At 40.4% G+C, this 14,545-nt stretch overlaps 1 protein-coding gene across 1 annotated transcript; it reads right to left on the bottom strand.

Annotated features, from left to right (window-relative positions):
* Positions 1-524: 524 nt before the first annotated feature.
* LOC139943016 (uncharacterized) lies at positions 525-13,836 on the bottom strand. Its single transcript, XM_071939830.1, has 5 exons — positions 13,653-13,836; positions 10,453-10,649; positions 7,661-7,946; positions 6,182-6,418; positions 525-4,560 (listed from the first exon to the last, which is right to left on the bottom strand). The coding sequence occupies exons 2-5, from the start codon at positions 10,627-10,629 to the stop codon at positions 1,982-1,984; spliced, it is 3,279 nt and encodes a 1,092-aa protein (XP_071795931.1). The 5' UTR covers positions 10,630-10,649; positions 13,653-13,836; the 3' UTR covers positions 525-1,981.
* Positions 13,837-14,545: the final 709 nt, after the last annotated feature.

Genomic DNA, 14,545 nt, shown 5'->3' with positions numbered 1-14,545 from the left:
ACCTTATTGTTCTTTGAAACCATACAATTATTTTAGCCATGTTAGATAAATACAACAAAACTAACCTGTGAAAATTTCATTTCAAAATGTTATAGTTTTTCTAAGTAAGACATGTAAGATAATGACAGAAATCCAAAGCAGTTTCTCATCTAGGCCCAATATCATAGAGCTGCTAAAAAGCACAAAATGTTGCTTAGCATGAAATTTCTTCCTTGATAGAGACAGGATTACCAACCAAATTTCAACGTGACTTTCAGGATTTAGCAAACAACAGCTGAATACCAGTAACAAGCAATATGCAGCAAAGTTCATGCTAAGCAATTAATGTTTGTGCTTAGCATCCCCAATAAGTTGGGCCCTGTAATTGGATTGCCAATCTCAGATATGAGTGATAACCAACTTATTCCTACATGTATTTTTCCTTTAAATAGTGACTAATGATCCTTTGTTTGTAAAAACAAAAGCCACATTTCTCAGGCATATAAAAGCACAACATTTTACGCAACAAGACTTATCTTATACTGTTTTCTTGCAACTTTGATCAACAATAAACTCAGCAAAACTTTTCACAGGTTTGTTATTTTAGTCATAATGTTGGGATACACCAAGTGAGGATTTGACAATGATATTAAAAGTAAACTCTGCCTTTAAAGGGTCTATGTAACTTTTGTAGTACAGAAAACACAATGTCCACAGATTTACACTAAACTTACACAATTTGAAGATAATGATGGTAGAAAGCTTCCCGTAAAATATTACGTGCTAAGGTACTGTAGTTTTGGGGAAATGAGTACAACAATGTCATGAAAATTATTTTAATATTTTACAAACATATTTTCATGACATATTTTTTTACTCATTTCTCAAAAACTACAGCACCTCAGTAAGTAATATTTGAAGGGAAGCTTTCCACTATCATTATCTTCAAACCCTGTAAGTTTAATGTAAATCTATGGACATTTTGAAAAAGTACCCAAATCCTTTAAAACATAAATGGAAAGAATACATTTTTTTTTAAATTTAACTTTTTAAGTCTTTGTTATGAAAATAATATTTACAAATTATACAAATTTACACGCGACCATGAAACCAAAGAAAGACAACAAATTGTTTCTTTTCCATTAAACTTTTGAAACAAAGTCAAAAACAAAATATTGCATATTTAGCCCTAATCATCTCAAATAAAATCTTAATTGTTTAATTATAAGCATACATGTTATACACGAGCTGTTGATAGTATAAAACAGTGCGAGAAACAGCTCCCTCTAAAGTAACGTAGTTTTTAAGAAAGAGATAATTTTTTCGAATTTGATCTCGAGACCTCAAAATTAGATTTTGAGGTCTCAAAATCAAGCATCGGTTGATGGCCCTCCAAACATAGTGGTCCTCCATTGCTGTGCGCAGCTCTTTCCGACACAGTCCAGAGTCCCGGCACAAGGTGTCCACATAGGTGGTTTGTGGTTTACCTCGGGAACAGTGACCTTGAGTAGGGGCCCAAAGCACAAGCTTGCTGTAGTCTCAGCCTTCTTGCCCTAATCTTGGTGCTAACTCTCGGTAGTCCATCGTAGAGTTCCAGGTTTGTGACATGCCTCTCCCAATGAATCTGTTTAACACAGCGAAGCATTCTCGTATAGCAGCCGTTCACAGTTGGTGAATCTCAACATATATGCATTAAACAACAAACCTGTGAAACTTTGAGCTCAATCGGTCGACGAACTTGTGTGATAATAATGAAAGAAAAAAACACACATGTCACACGAAGTTGTGTGCGTTTAGAGGGTTGATTTCGAGACCCCAAGTTCTAAATGTGAGGTCTCAAAATCAAATTCGTGGAAAATTACTTCTTTCTCAAAAACTATGGCACTTCAGAGGGAGCCGTTTCTCACAATGTTTTATACCATCAACCTCTCCCCGTTACTCGTCACCAAGAAAGGTTTTATGTCCACTGCCTTTAAGTGCCTTTAAAACTCGCAAACACAAATCACTCTCTATGCTTCTTAACTTGTATCGCTTTAGGAATAATTGGCTTTGAGATTTGTTTTGTTGCTTTCTTAGGACCCAACTCTTCCATAACAAAGGATTCCTCAAAACCCTGAAGCATGTCCTGAATACCATTGGGAGCTATTGGTATCTCCTTATACTCTACACCATTCTGCTTCGCAAGATACTGAAGTATGACAAACAGAATCGCAGTAAGACACGAGGCAGCTAGTATGATATACATCAAACCTATCGGACCTTGCTCGATACCTTCTGGATGGTTTGGGTCCTTCCCGAACAACCAACCAATCATCATCGGGAAACACATTTCCCCAAGAGCCGATCCGATAATAAGTATGGAAGCCATGTTTCCCGTCACCTTACAATAGGATTCCAACCACGAGATTCCAGCTGGGAACAGAGACGCCATAGATAAACCTAGCAAAGCAGTTCCAACCCAAACAGCGATTGGAACGGTCTCCCCGTACAGCGTCAACACCAGCGATGCCAGAACACCCCCCGTTACATCCATTATCAACATCACCCGCGCTGAGAGTGCACCTGCAAGACAGATGGACAACCCTCGCCCAATGGCAAACGCTCCGAAAAAGGCAGCATTTAACAATGTCGCTGACGAGACACTAAAGTTCAGATCGCTGACACGGGCAAAGGTAAATATGTATCCACCGAATCCAATCTCTGCCCCGACTTCCAGAAAGTAAAACAAAAACATGAGGAATAGAATGGTGTTCTTGAAATCAGTGTAAGACTCATTGTCTTCCTCGCTCTTTGGCCCTGGCTGTGGCTTGACGGGCGAAGTGCAATAAAAGTAGAAGAAACTGCAAGAAACTAGAATTGTAAAGATCCCAATAATGATGTACACGTTCTGAAATTGGCTGCTGGCCGGGTTGTGTAAAGAAGAGATCTTAGTTCCAAGGGAATCTTCAGGTTCGTTTACCTTGCTTGCATTTCGCCTAAGTCGTTTATGTCCATCAGCAGCACCAGGTGTTTCCGGTTCTTTCTCAGGTGTTTTCGGTTCTTTCTCAGGTGTTTCTGTTTTTTTCGCAGGTGATTCTGGTTCTTTCGCAGGTGATTCCGGTTCTTTCTCAGGTGTTTCCGGTTCTTTCTCAGGTGTTTCTGGTTCTTTCTCAGGTGTTTCTGGTTCTTTCTTAGGTGATTCTAGTTCTTTCTCAGGTGTTTCCGGTTCTTTCTCAGGTGATTGTGGTTCTTTCTCATTCGTGTCTGGTTCTTTCTCAGGTGTTTCTGGTTCTTTCGCAGGTGATTCTGGTTCTTTCTCAGGTGTTTCTGGTTCTTTCTCAGGTGTTTCTGGTTCTTTCTCAGGTGATTCTGGTTCTTTCTCAGGTGTTTCTGGTTCTTTCTCAGGTGATCTTGGTTCTTTCTCAGGTGATTCTGGTTCTTTCTCAGGTGTTCCTGGTTCTTTCTCAGGTGTTTCCGGTTCTTTCTCAGGTGATTCTGGTTCTTTCTCAGGTGTCTCTTGTTCTTTCCCAGGTGATTCTGGTTCTTTCTCAGGTGTTTCTGGTTCTTTCTCAGGTGATTCTGGTTCTTTCTCAGGTGTTTCTGGTTCTTTCTCAGGTGATTCTGGTTCTTTCTCAGGTGTTTCTGGTTCTTTCTCAGGTGTTTCTGGTTCTTTTTCAGGTGATTCTGGTTCTTTCTCAGGTGTTTCTGTTTCTTTCTCAGGTGATTCTGGTTCTTTCTCATTCGTTTCTGGTTCTTTCTCAGGTGTTTCTGGTTCTTTCGCAGGTGTTTCTGGTTCTTTCTCAGGTGTTTCTGGTTCTTTCTCAGGTGATTCTGGTTCTTTCTCAGGTGATTCTGGTTCTTTCTCAGGTGATTCTGGTTCTTTCTCAGGTGATTCTGGTTCTTTCTCAGGTGTTTCTGGTTCTTTCTCAGGTGATTCTGGTTCTTTCTCAGGTGTTTCCGTTTCTTTCTCAGGTGATTGTGGTTCTTTCTCATTCGTTTCTGGTTCTTTCTCAGGTGTTTCTGGTTCTTTCGCAGGTGTTCCTGGTTCTTTCTCAGGTGTTTCCAGTTCTTTCTCAGGTGATTCTGGTTCTTTCTCAGGTGATTCTGGTTCTTTCTCAGGTGATTCTGGTTCTTTCTCAGGTGGTTCTGGTTCTTTCTCAGGTGTTTCTGGTTCTTTCTCAGGTGATTCTGGTTCTTTCTCAGGTGTTTCCGTTTCTTTCTCAGGTGATTGTGGTTCCTTCTCATTCGTTTCTGGTTCTTTCTCAGGTGATTGTGGTTCCTTCTCATTCGTTTCTGGTTCTTTCTCAGGTGTTTCTGGTTCTTTCGCAGGTGATTCTGGTTTTTTCTCAGGTGTTTCTGGTTCTTTCTTAGGTGATTCTGGTTCTTTCTCAGGTGTTCCTGGTTCTTTCTCAGGTGTTCCTGGTTCTTTCTCAGGTGTTTCCGGTTCTTTCTCAGGTGATTCTGGTTCTTTCTCAGGTGATTCTGGTTCTTTCTCAGGTGTTTCTGGTTCTTTCTCAGGTGATTTTGGTTCTCTTGCTGATGACTCAGTAGTTTCTTCAGGTAAGTCAGTTGATTCAGGAGATGTTGCAGGAGGTAGAGAGTCTAAGATTAATGAAAAGAATAAAAAACCTTTACTTATAACAATGATATAATATTAATGACAATAGTAAATGAATAATTTGTAAAGGACTACATCTGAAGATACTCCTGACACAAAGAGAATTTTTTTTAATGAAACTGCTAACGACAGCACTTCTATAACACTGAACAAATGAATTTTCATGTTACTCAAAATAATTATTAGCATAAATCCTTACTTCATGGTACTGAGTAATGGGGAGAGGTTGATGGTATGAAACATTGTGAGAAATGGCTCCCTCTGAAGTGACATAGTTTTTGAGAAAGAAGTATTTTTCCACGAATTTGATTTCAAGACCTCAAGTTTAGAATTTGAGGTCTCAAAATCAACCATCTAAAAGCACACAAATTCGTGTGACAAGGGTGTTTTTTCTTTCATTAATATCTCGCAACTTCGGCGACCGATTATTTTTGAGCTCAAATTTTCACAGGTTTGTTATTTTATGCATTATGATGGGATACACCAAGTGAAAAGACTGGTCTTTGATAATTACCAATAGTGTCAAGCATCTTTAAGCTGGAATGTCAATATGTTACGCTTGATCTATTAGTCTGAAAATCAGTGTAAGAGCATTCCAAAGAGATGGTCCAGCATGTAAAAAAGTACAATCTCACCAAGTAGAGCCAGCCCCAACTCAGTTGGAGATAGTCATTACATGGTGATAGTCAGTGTTACCACAAACCTTTCCATATCACATACCTGTACATCACAAAGCGCTGTACAATTAAATTAAAACCAATAAAAACACAGACAATTTTTCAGATAAGATTTAAAAAAAATTCAATCCGTTTATGGCTGCTATGACCAATTCAGTACAAGCCATTTGTGGTAATCGATGGCCACTATGAATAACTCAATACAAGCCATTATGGCCACTATAAATAATTCAATACAAGCCATTTGTGGCCGCTATGAACAATTCGGTAATTGACGGCCACTATGAATAATTCAATTCAAGCCGTTATGGCCACTATGAATAATTTAATACAAGCCATTTGTGGCCGCTATGAACAATTCGGTAATTGATGGCCACTATGAATAATTCAATACAAGCCATTATGGCCACTATGAATAATTCAATACAAGCCATTAATGGCCACTATGAATAATTCAATACAAGCCATTAATGGCCACTATGAATAATTCAATACAAGCCATTAATGGCCACTATGAATAATTCAATACAAGCCATTATGGCCACTATGAATAATTCAATACAAGCCATTAATGGCCACTATGAATAATTCAATACAAGCCATTAATGGCCACTATGAATAATTCAATACAAGCCATTAATGGCCACTATGAATAATTCAATACAAGCCATTAATGGCCACTATGAATAATTCAATACAAGCCATTAATGGCCACTGTGAATAATTCAATACAAGCCATTAATGGCCACTATGAATAATTCGGTAATCGATGGCCACTATTGTAAATAATTCAATACAAGCCATTTGTGGACACTATATATTGCACTTCAGTACAAGTCGTTTGTGGTTGCTATGTGCATTTCAATACTCGCTGTTTAATGTCAAGTTTGGACCAAAGAAATTTGTATAATGTGAGATGAAGTCATACCTTCACTTGTTGCCTCCAGAAGTACAGTTGTAGACATACTATCCAACTGTGGTGTAGTCGTTGACAGACCCCCTGAATGTTCCAGCGCTAAGGAAGTTGAGGTTAAATTCCCAACCTCGATGAACGGTGACGCAAGCAATGGAGAGATGAAAGCACCAAGGGCAAAGCTGAAATGAAGCGCTTGTAGGAAGGGCGGTGAGCGCTTACCCCATAGACGAAGACAAAATACGTTAGCACCTGTAATAATGACAATAATAATAATGAGATTTGAGGTATTGCATGGTGAGGTATCAATAAATGTTTGGTTTGTGGCCACACCATGTGTGTGTTTATTTGCCCGGTAAAGTGTCGCCCATACCCTTTGCTCAAGCACGACCTCAAATATCACGCACGAAAAAAGACCAGCGCAAGTGGCGGAGCGCCTTTAGCAACTCGTTTTTGGACCTTATGTTTTTCTTTACTTTTTCCCACAGATTTTGGTGGGAGAAATGTAATGCATAATGCATGAGTGGACGAGTTGTTGGCCAATATGAAGACGCAATACCAATTAGATAATAATGTAATAATGTCAAAGTCTTACACAGCGCACGTATCTACCAAACAAGGTACTCAAGGCACTGAGTATATACAAACTCTCAGAAAGATAGGTTATTGCAGTGATGAATTTTGAGACCCAATTATTTACCTTATAAGGGTTTACAAGGTACTACGGCGCATTAAGCAGCCACAACCAGGAACACCTGGGCGAACCCCTTCTCTTTTCAATAAGTGCACTGGGTTCTTTTACATGCGTTACACAACACATGGTACCAACGGCTTTACGTCCCATCCGAAGGACGAAGCAATGGTTAAGTGTCTTGCTCAAGGACACAGTGTCACGGCTGGGGATTCGAACCCACACTCTGCTGATCAGAAACACCAGAGTTTGAATTTGGTGCTCCTAACCGCTCGGCCAAGACACTTCCACAAGATGACACGTCGCATGCACGCCCCATTACCCACACACACATTATGGTGCACTAAAAACTCACATGCTGAGGGCAACACACAGAAGGTGCATGTATGAATAACTAATTAGATAAACAAGTTGCTAAAGGCGCTACACAACTTCGCCCCTCGCGCTGGTCTTTTTTTATGCGTGATATCTGGGGTTGCACAGCCTTAGAGGATTTCTAAAAACATGGATAACTTTTTGGCGAAAGAGGGCGTTGCGGGGTAAAAGTTCATTGAATTATTTCTCCATGTGCACTGTTGACCGATCATTGATTCACAAATAATTTAGGGCAGAAGTTATTTTTTTTACAAACAATTTTTTTAATTGCTGTTTCCTTTTCGAAAATGTTGTGTTATTCATGGGGGTTTGTGAAAAAAACCTGTGGGCGATCGTAAAGTTTGGTTGACTCGCCTGGCGGGCGATTGAAAAAAAGGTGAAGGGAAACTCCTGCCCAGTTAAATTGCTGCTGTGTGAACTTTACTCACCAGTATCCAGAGCACCCATGGCTAATCCAACAGCTGACATAACGGCACACAGATTCCACAACTGCAAACAGAACGGCGCTAAGAGCATTCCAATCCCGCTAACCAGTAAAGTTAAGCCAATCAGCAAAGCTGTGTTTATATAATCAAACATGACGCCACCCATCACGGACCCTATGAGGTACCCACTGCTGCGACCGATGAAGACATATGACATCTTTGGGAACTCGACAGATAGATGTTTCTGGAGAGCTAGAAGGGTTGGTCCGACGACGGCGATAGAAAGACCCTATAATCAATGCAGAATAAAAAAAATTATTATACTGATATTAATCTTGCTTCTCACATTCAAGGCCCTCCATGGGTTTGCACCTTGCTCCATTACACATCTTCTACAACAACATAACATCAGACCAGGCCTTCGATCATCATCATCACACATACTCTATGTTCCCAAAACTCGTCTGGCAAGTTACGGAGACCGTGCCTTTTCCAGCTGCGCACCGTGTCTCTGGAATTCCTTGCCAGACGAGCTGAGGGACAAACCTGATCTGTCTACTTTCAAACACATCCTCAAGACGCATCTGTTTAATTTGTCAGCTTGCTAGCTTCCGGCGCCTTTGAATGGTATTCCAGATAGTGTGCACCATGTTATGTTACTACTTGTTTTATATATCAATATAAACCACAAGGGAAACTGACTGGGTAAATTTGTAAATGATTTTTGGGGTTGAACAAAGAATTGACTAGAGTGGGATTCGAACCAACGACCTCCCTACACCGCCAATATAGGGCTAGATAGCTCAGTTGGTAGAGCGCCGGCACGTTAATCCGGAGGTCGTTGGTTCGAATCCCACTCTAGTCAATTCTTTGTTCAACCCCAAAAATCATTTACAAATTTACCCAGTCAGTTTCCCTTGTGGTTTATATTGATATCTGAAACAAAAAGTCGCCTCCCCCTTAAGGTGATCCCCTAGCTGCCGCTTCCCAGGTTGTATCGTTATTTGGGTGTGATCCCTGGCTACATGGCAGTTAACGGTTGTATGGCTTCTGACTGGCACCCCCGAACAAAGATATTGACAAAATAGGGACACCGCATATATAGGGCTAGATAGCTCAGTTGGTAGAGCGCCGGCACGTTAATCCGGAGGTCGTTGGTTCGAATCCCACTCTAGTCAATTCTTTGTTCAACCCCAAAAATCACTTACTTATTTTATAATCAAAGCATTTATAGCGCTCTTATACATAAAAGGCACCACACTGCTCAAAGGAATGAGTAGGAAACAAATAGACTAGTTACAAAAATTAGTCTGGAAAAGGTGAGTTTAAGGCAATGTTTTGAATTTACTAAGTGAAAAGCATGACGTTTTTTCATAAAGAAGATTGTTCAAAAGGTTTGGAGCAGCTTTCTTTAGAAGAAAAAACCTAAGACACGCTTTACCAAGACTGCTTTTTCCATTAGATGAGACAATTAGAATATGTGACCCACTCTGTGAAAATGAGTCAGATGTCGCCCAATGCAATATTAAGTTATGGACAGTTTAATGTGGAAAATGTAAAAAAAAAACTAAAAAAAAAACTATGAATACAACAATTTTGTGATCGTACTTCGTTTATATCTAATTTGTATCCTTTTGCATACAATGGTAGTTTAAAATATCATTTTCGAATACTTGTAATTCGTTTTGCAAAAAAAAATGGTGTAGTGGCTAATTTCAAATGGGAGTAACTCAGCAACGCGATACACCCCAAAGCTTAGACACATACCAAATTACTGCTGCTGATGTGTTCTTTCCAGCCATGCATATAACTCAATTCTTGAAATTACCTACATTTGACTCATTTTCACAGAGCGGGTCACATATAGTTTACTTTTACCCTGAATGTATTCTGGTTACCATTCTGGTTGTTTCACATGAGTGATATAAGACATTTTCGTACCAGTTAGTAACCGCTTCTGCGGCTCAATGTGCTCTAAGGTAGGCTGGCTAGCAAATTATTACAAAAGTCGAGCCGACGAGCCCACATGTAGATAAAAGCATAAACTAGCTGCTCTGCTGCCTCAGCTATATTAGCAATCGCTGAACCACTAAACTCACTGTAAAATTGCGTTAAGGGTGGTTTAGCTGCATGTTCAACATCCAAATATTGTGTTGCTTTGAGGTGATGTGACCACTTTCCGCTTTAAGTTTTCAAGCTCACGTACATGTATGACGTCTGCACTTACGAACCTGGCATGAGAAATGGTAACTTACACTGTACGCTGAAAACGTGAGATTTTAACAATACAATTTTCTGCCATTCACGTTCACGTATTTGCTCACGTAACATGCAGCTAATCCTCTCTATTGTTAACATAATAATAATAATATCGAAGTCGAAGTCTTATACAAATAGCACACGTATCTACCAAACAAGGTACTCAAGGCGCCAAGGATATACAAACTTCCAAAAAGATAGATTATTGCAGTGATGAATTTTGAGACCCAATTAGTTAGCACCTTATAAGGGTTTACAAGGTGCTACGGCGCATTAAGCAGCCACAGCCAGGAACACCGGGGCGAACCCCTTCTCTTTTAAGTGCACTGGGTTCTTTTAAATGCGTTACACAACACATGGGACCAATGGCTTTACGTCCCATCCGAAGGACGAAGCAATGGTCAAGTGTCTTGCTTAAGGAAACAAGTGTCACGGCTGGGAATCGAATTACCCACACTCTGCTGATCAGAAACACCAGAGTTTGAATTCGGTGATCTTAACCGCTCGGCCACGACACTTCCACAACATCAACGTACCAGAACAAGGAAGCTGGCACACAAAGCCAACGTCTTCTTGAGTCGACGATCCTCCTTAGGTCCATTCATGATGTCATCTATAGTCTTTACTTTATTACCCAGAAGTCCCTTGCCTTGTTGATTGGACAAAGAGCGAGAGGATGAAAATAGAACATCTTCATCGTCTGAGTTTGCCATGGTGAGTTCACTCGATCAATCTGTAAGATACGGATTACAAAGACAAAAGGGATTTGTATTATCTAAATACATGTACATGTAGATCATCATTGTGATTTCTTTGGTGGTGGCAAAATTTTTTCGGACAAAACCATTGGCAGATGTAAGCTTGGGCGATATCACGATATTATCGAATATCGCGATATTAATTTGGAAACGATTTCGATATGGGATGGATTTGCCTTTAATCGAAATATCAATATATCGCGATATATAGCGATAATCGCGATATATCGCGATATTGTTTAAATATCGCGATGTATTTGCTAGCTGAGACATCTTGCACCCCATAGGTTTGGAGTAAAACCAGAAGAATAGGTCATTAGAACACCTCTCTTATGCTATGACTGTCTCTTCTACAACTTTCACTTGGAGTTTGAAGACTGATGATGTCAAATTTAATTTATCGCGATTATATCAAATATCGCGATATATTGTCGGCGATATATCGTGAATAAAATAAATCGATATCGCCCAAGCTTAGCCAGATGGATGAGTTATATGGTATTTAATTTTTTAGACTCAAATCAAAGAAATGCTCAAAAGTAATGGCTTCGGATTTTGTTGTACAAGTCTACCGAGGGCAAGGAGATCAACACAATTAATCATGATTAGTTATAGGGCCTTTGAAGTGGGGCCAGGTTTCCAAACTGTTTGTGTTATGGGGCCATGCAATAAGTTACATGGCCTTTTGATTGTGTTCTTTCTCTGTGGACATTGTTTTGATTCTCCTCATCGCGCATTGCAAAATATCTGTTGAACCCACACAAAGATAGGCGATGCATGTGCAAGTCGTGTATGACAACATACATGTACATAGTTTGTACATAGCAAACTGCCCCACATGCCTACCCAAAATGCATTGCGGTTCTGAATCGCAAATAACATGGAGTGCGTTTTGGCGACCCCAACCTAAAACTGTTTCTGACGTCATAACCAAAACGGTAACCGAGCTCACTACTCGATTATCGTTCAGTCCGAACAGCAGAACCAACGACCAACAACCGAAACAGTTTTTGGTTGGGGTCGCCAAAACGCAATAGCTGTGTCTCAGATCAATGCAAAGTGGACAATGTTTGAAATCTGTGCTTTGTGGCTAAATGTATTTTTTTCAGAGTGCTGGGCCAAATTGTGAGTCCTGGGCAGGCCTACACATCCCAGCACTACCCACCGTGGCTACAACACTGGTCCTGTCGTTATAAAGGATGAATAGGAAACAAGAAGAAGTGTTCGGTTTTAGAGTTGGAAGGAAAACACCCAAACGGGGGAAAACCCCTACAATCAGGGACACAAGGAAATTCTTCACTAGTGTAGTTTGGCATGTTAGGTTACAACGTTTGGTACTACACAAGCATAGTCATAGAGATTTTTCCTTTCTCTATGGTATAAAAAAGACCCAAAGGCCAAATAAAAAGTTATTCATTCAACCACAGTACAGAGAAATCTGAAAATGACATCCTGCCCGCTATGGCAGTGGAGTGCAAGACAATAGTCTTGACTAGATTTAGTAGAAAAGGGGTTGTTCTAAAACCCCCTCGACTCACGACCCCCTCGACTTTTGGGCGATGTTTTTTTCTGTACACTGAAGTTGCCACAGTTCACAACCTCAGCCAATCACGCCCACAATTTTGTATGCTGACGTCGACTACCATGCCTCGCACATCGCAACACAGCCTTCGAGACAAACTATACACACGTACGTGGTATGCACGAAGCAAACTGCGCGTGATTGGCTGAGATCAGGACCTGTGGCAATTTTGATGTACAGAAAAAAACCCTGCACCTTTCCATTGTCCAACCCGATCCTGAATAAGATTATTATCCATACTGGGAACGATTTACGTGATAATCACGCAGACCCATTACCGGCTGATCGCTCCCGTCCTGTATACTGCTCAACTGGGTCCACACGTGTTTGGGGTTGTTTGTCAGTCTCCCACACCTACATAGCTCCGGCCACACACAGACAGGGAGGGCCTCCCCCATCGGTGTGCACTAAGTGCACTAGTTGCGATTTCACGTAACCCTCCTGCCGACGGCAGAGCCGGAGGGTTACGAGCCACTCCCGTTCGATGCAGGGCGAAATGGTCAAACACGTACAATTTCAACAGCTAGTCAACAGATTTGCTCAATTTTTACCCCTGCAGCACCCTTATATCACCCCTTTTACAGAATGGTTTAGTCAAACTCGGCTGCGGCTCGGTCAGCAGGTAGTCAATTCAATTGGCTGGTACCTGCGGTTGGGTTCAGCGCTTGGGGTCAGCGCATGGTAACCAGCTACAGGTTAAAAAAAAACCTGGGAAATTTGTGACTGTTTCGCTCCCGGAATCTGGTAAGTTTTTGTCCTTTTTTAAAAAATATTTTCTCAATTGTGTTTTTGAATGTTATTCATTAGACATTGAGGATTAAGTTCGTGTTCACAGAATTTGTGTCATTATTTTTTAAAGTGGTAATAAATGAGCAAATCAGTTGACTAAAATATTTCGCCCTGCATCGAAATGGGAGTGACACTGTACATTCTAAATCGAGGACTTAATTCTAATGGGTTGTAAAGTCACTTTACAACCACTTTTTTGAGTATTTTTGAATGTTTAACATTTACTATTACCATTGTTTGCTATAGGAGTTGTGCACCCTTACCTGGTAGGTCTGCTGCCCTCTAGTGGCAGAGCTTTCAAAAAGTCTCCCATTGCAATGTTGTTTGGGGGAATCCCCTTTTTTTTGGGGGGGCGGGAGTCCCCCTTTTATTTTTGTAAAAAAATAAAATAAGGATATATTTTTTCCCCCACCAATTTATTGAGCACAAATTCGCACAGGTTTTTGTATAAATACTAACACCGCACTGGACCACATGCCTGACACCAGTGATTTTAAGCTATAGTAGTAGAAGAACCACCCTCCCCCAAACCCTCCTACACGTCGTACAACGTGACTCAACAAAACGGGACCGAACCAGGAAACTACGGGACGGAGGAAAAACTTACCAAATTGAAATTGTTGCAATGTTCCAGCGTCGCTTCACAAACTCTTGATTGATGAGTTTCAAATTATAACATGGTATACTCTCTCTCTCTAGACTTTGCTTAAACAATCATTGATAGACTGTAACTCATTTCAAGCAGTAAACAACGACTTTGTTTTTCAAAAACAAACCCACGTCGTACAAACTGCAGCTGGTCTTGGTCCCAGTACGCTACATGAACACGTCGTAACGAACCCCCACCCCCCCCCCCCCACCCCCCTTTATCGCACCAGTCTACTATCGCCCAATGAATCCATTGCCACTAGAGGGCGCTATCATTAAGAAAATGTTTTTTTTTCGTGACTACAGTACACCACAGATCATGTGTTTATTTGTTTGCATAGAAAACACTACACTGCTAAAAATGGTATTCTTGGATTAAGAAAAACATCTTATTTTGAGAAATTTTTTCTTGTGTCACTCCCAAGAAAATTTTTCTAGGGAGTGACACAAGATATATATATTCTCAAAATAAGATGTTTTTCTTGTTTCAAGAATACCATTTTTAGCAGTGTACCTTTTCTCTACCATGCTTGATCATGGTTAATAATAAAGAAAGTTTACTTCCCGTGGATCGCATACACATCGCAGACAAAAATAATTATACAAATTTAGCATGCAATTCAAAATTCAATTAATTCTTAATCGAGTCCTAAAGGGGGGAAACTGCAAGTCTATGTACCATACTTCCATGCTTAATATTGCACGAGTAAAACAAGAATAGCCATTATACATACCTTTTTCAACCCCAAACATCTGTTGACATGATTCTGAGAATTTGAGGGTCGACTCTATTTCAGGCCTGATACCACGGAGGCAACGGAGGCGATTGCCTCCGTTGCCCCTTGCCATTGC

The sequence above is a fragment of the Asterias amurensis genome, chromosome 10 (assembly GCF_032118995.1).
Source record: "Asterias amurensis chromosome 10, ASM3211899v1".
Taxonomy (NCBI): domain Eukaryota; kingdom Metazoa; phylum Echinodermata; class Asteroidea; order Forcipulatida; family Asteriidae; genus Asterias; species Asterias amurensis.
The sequence above is the reverse complement of the archived record's forward strand: the minus strand, read 5'-3'. Positions and strand labels throughout refer to the sequence as shown.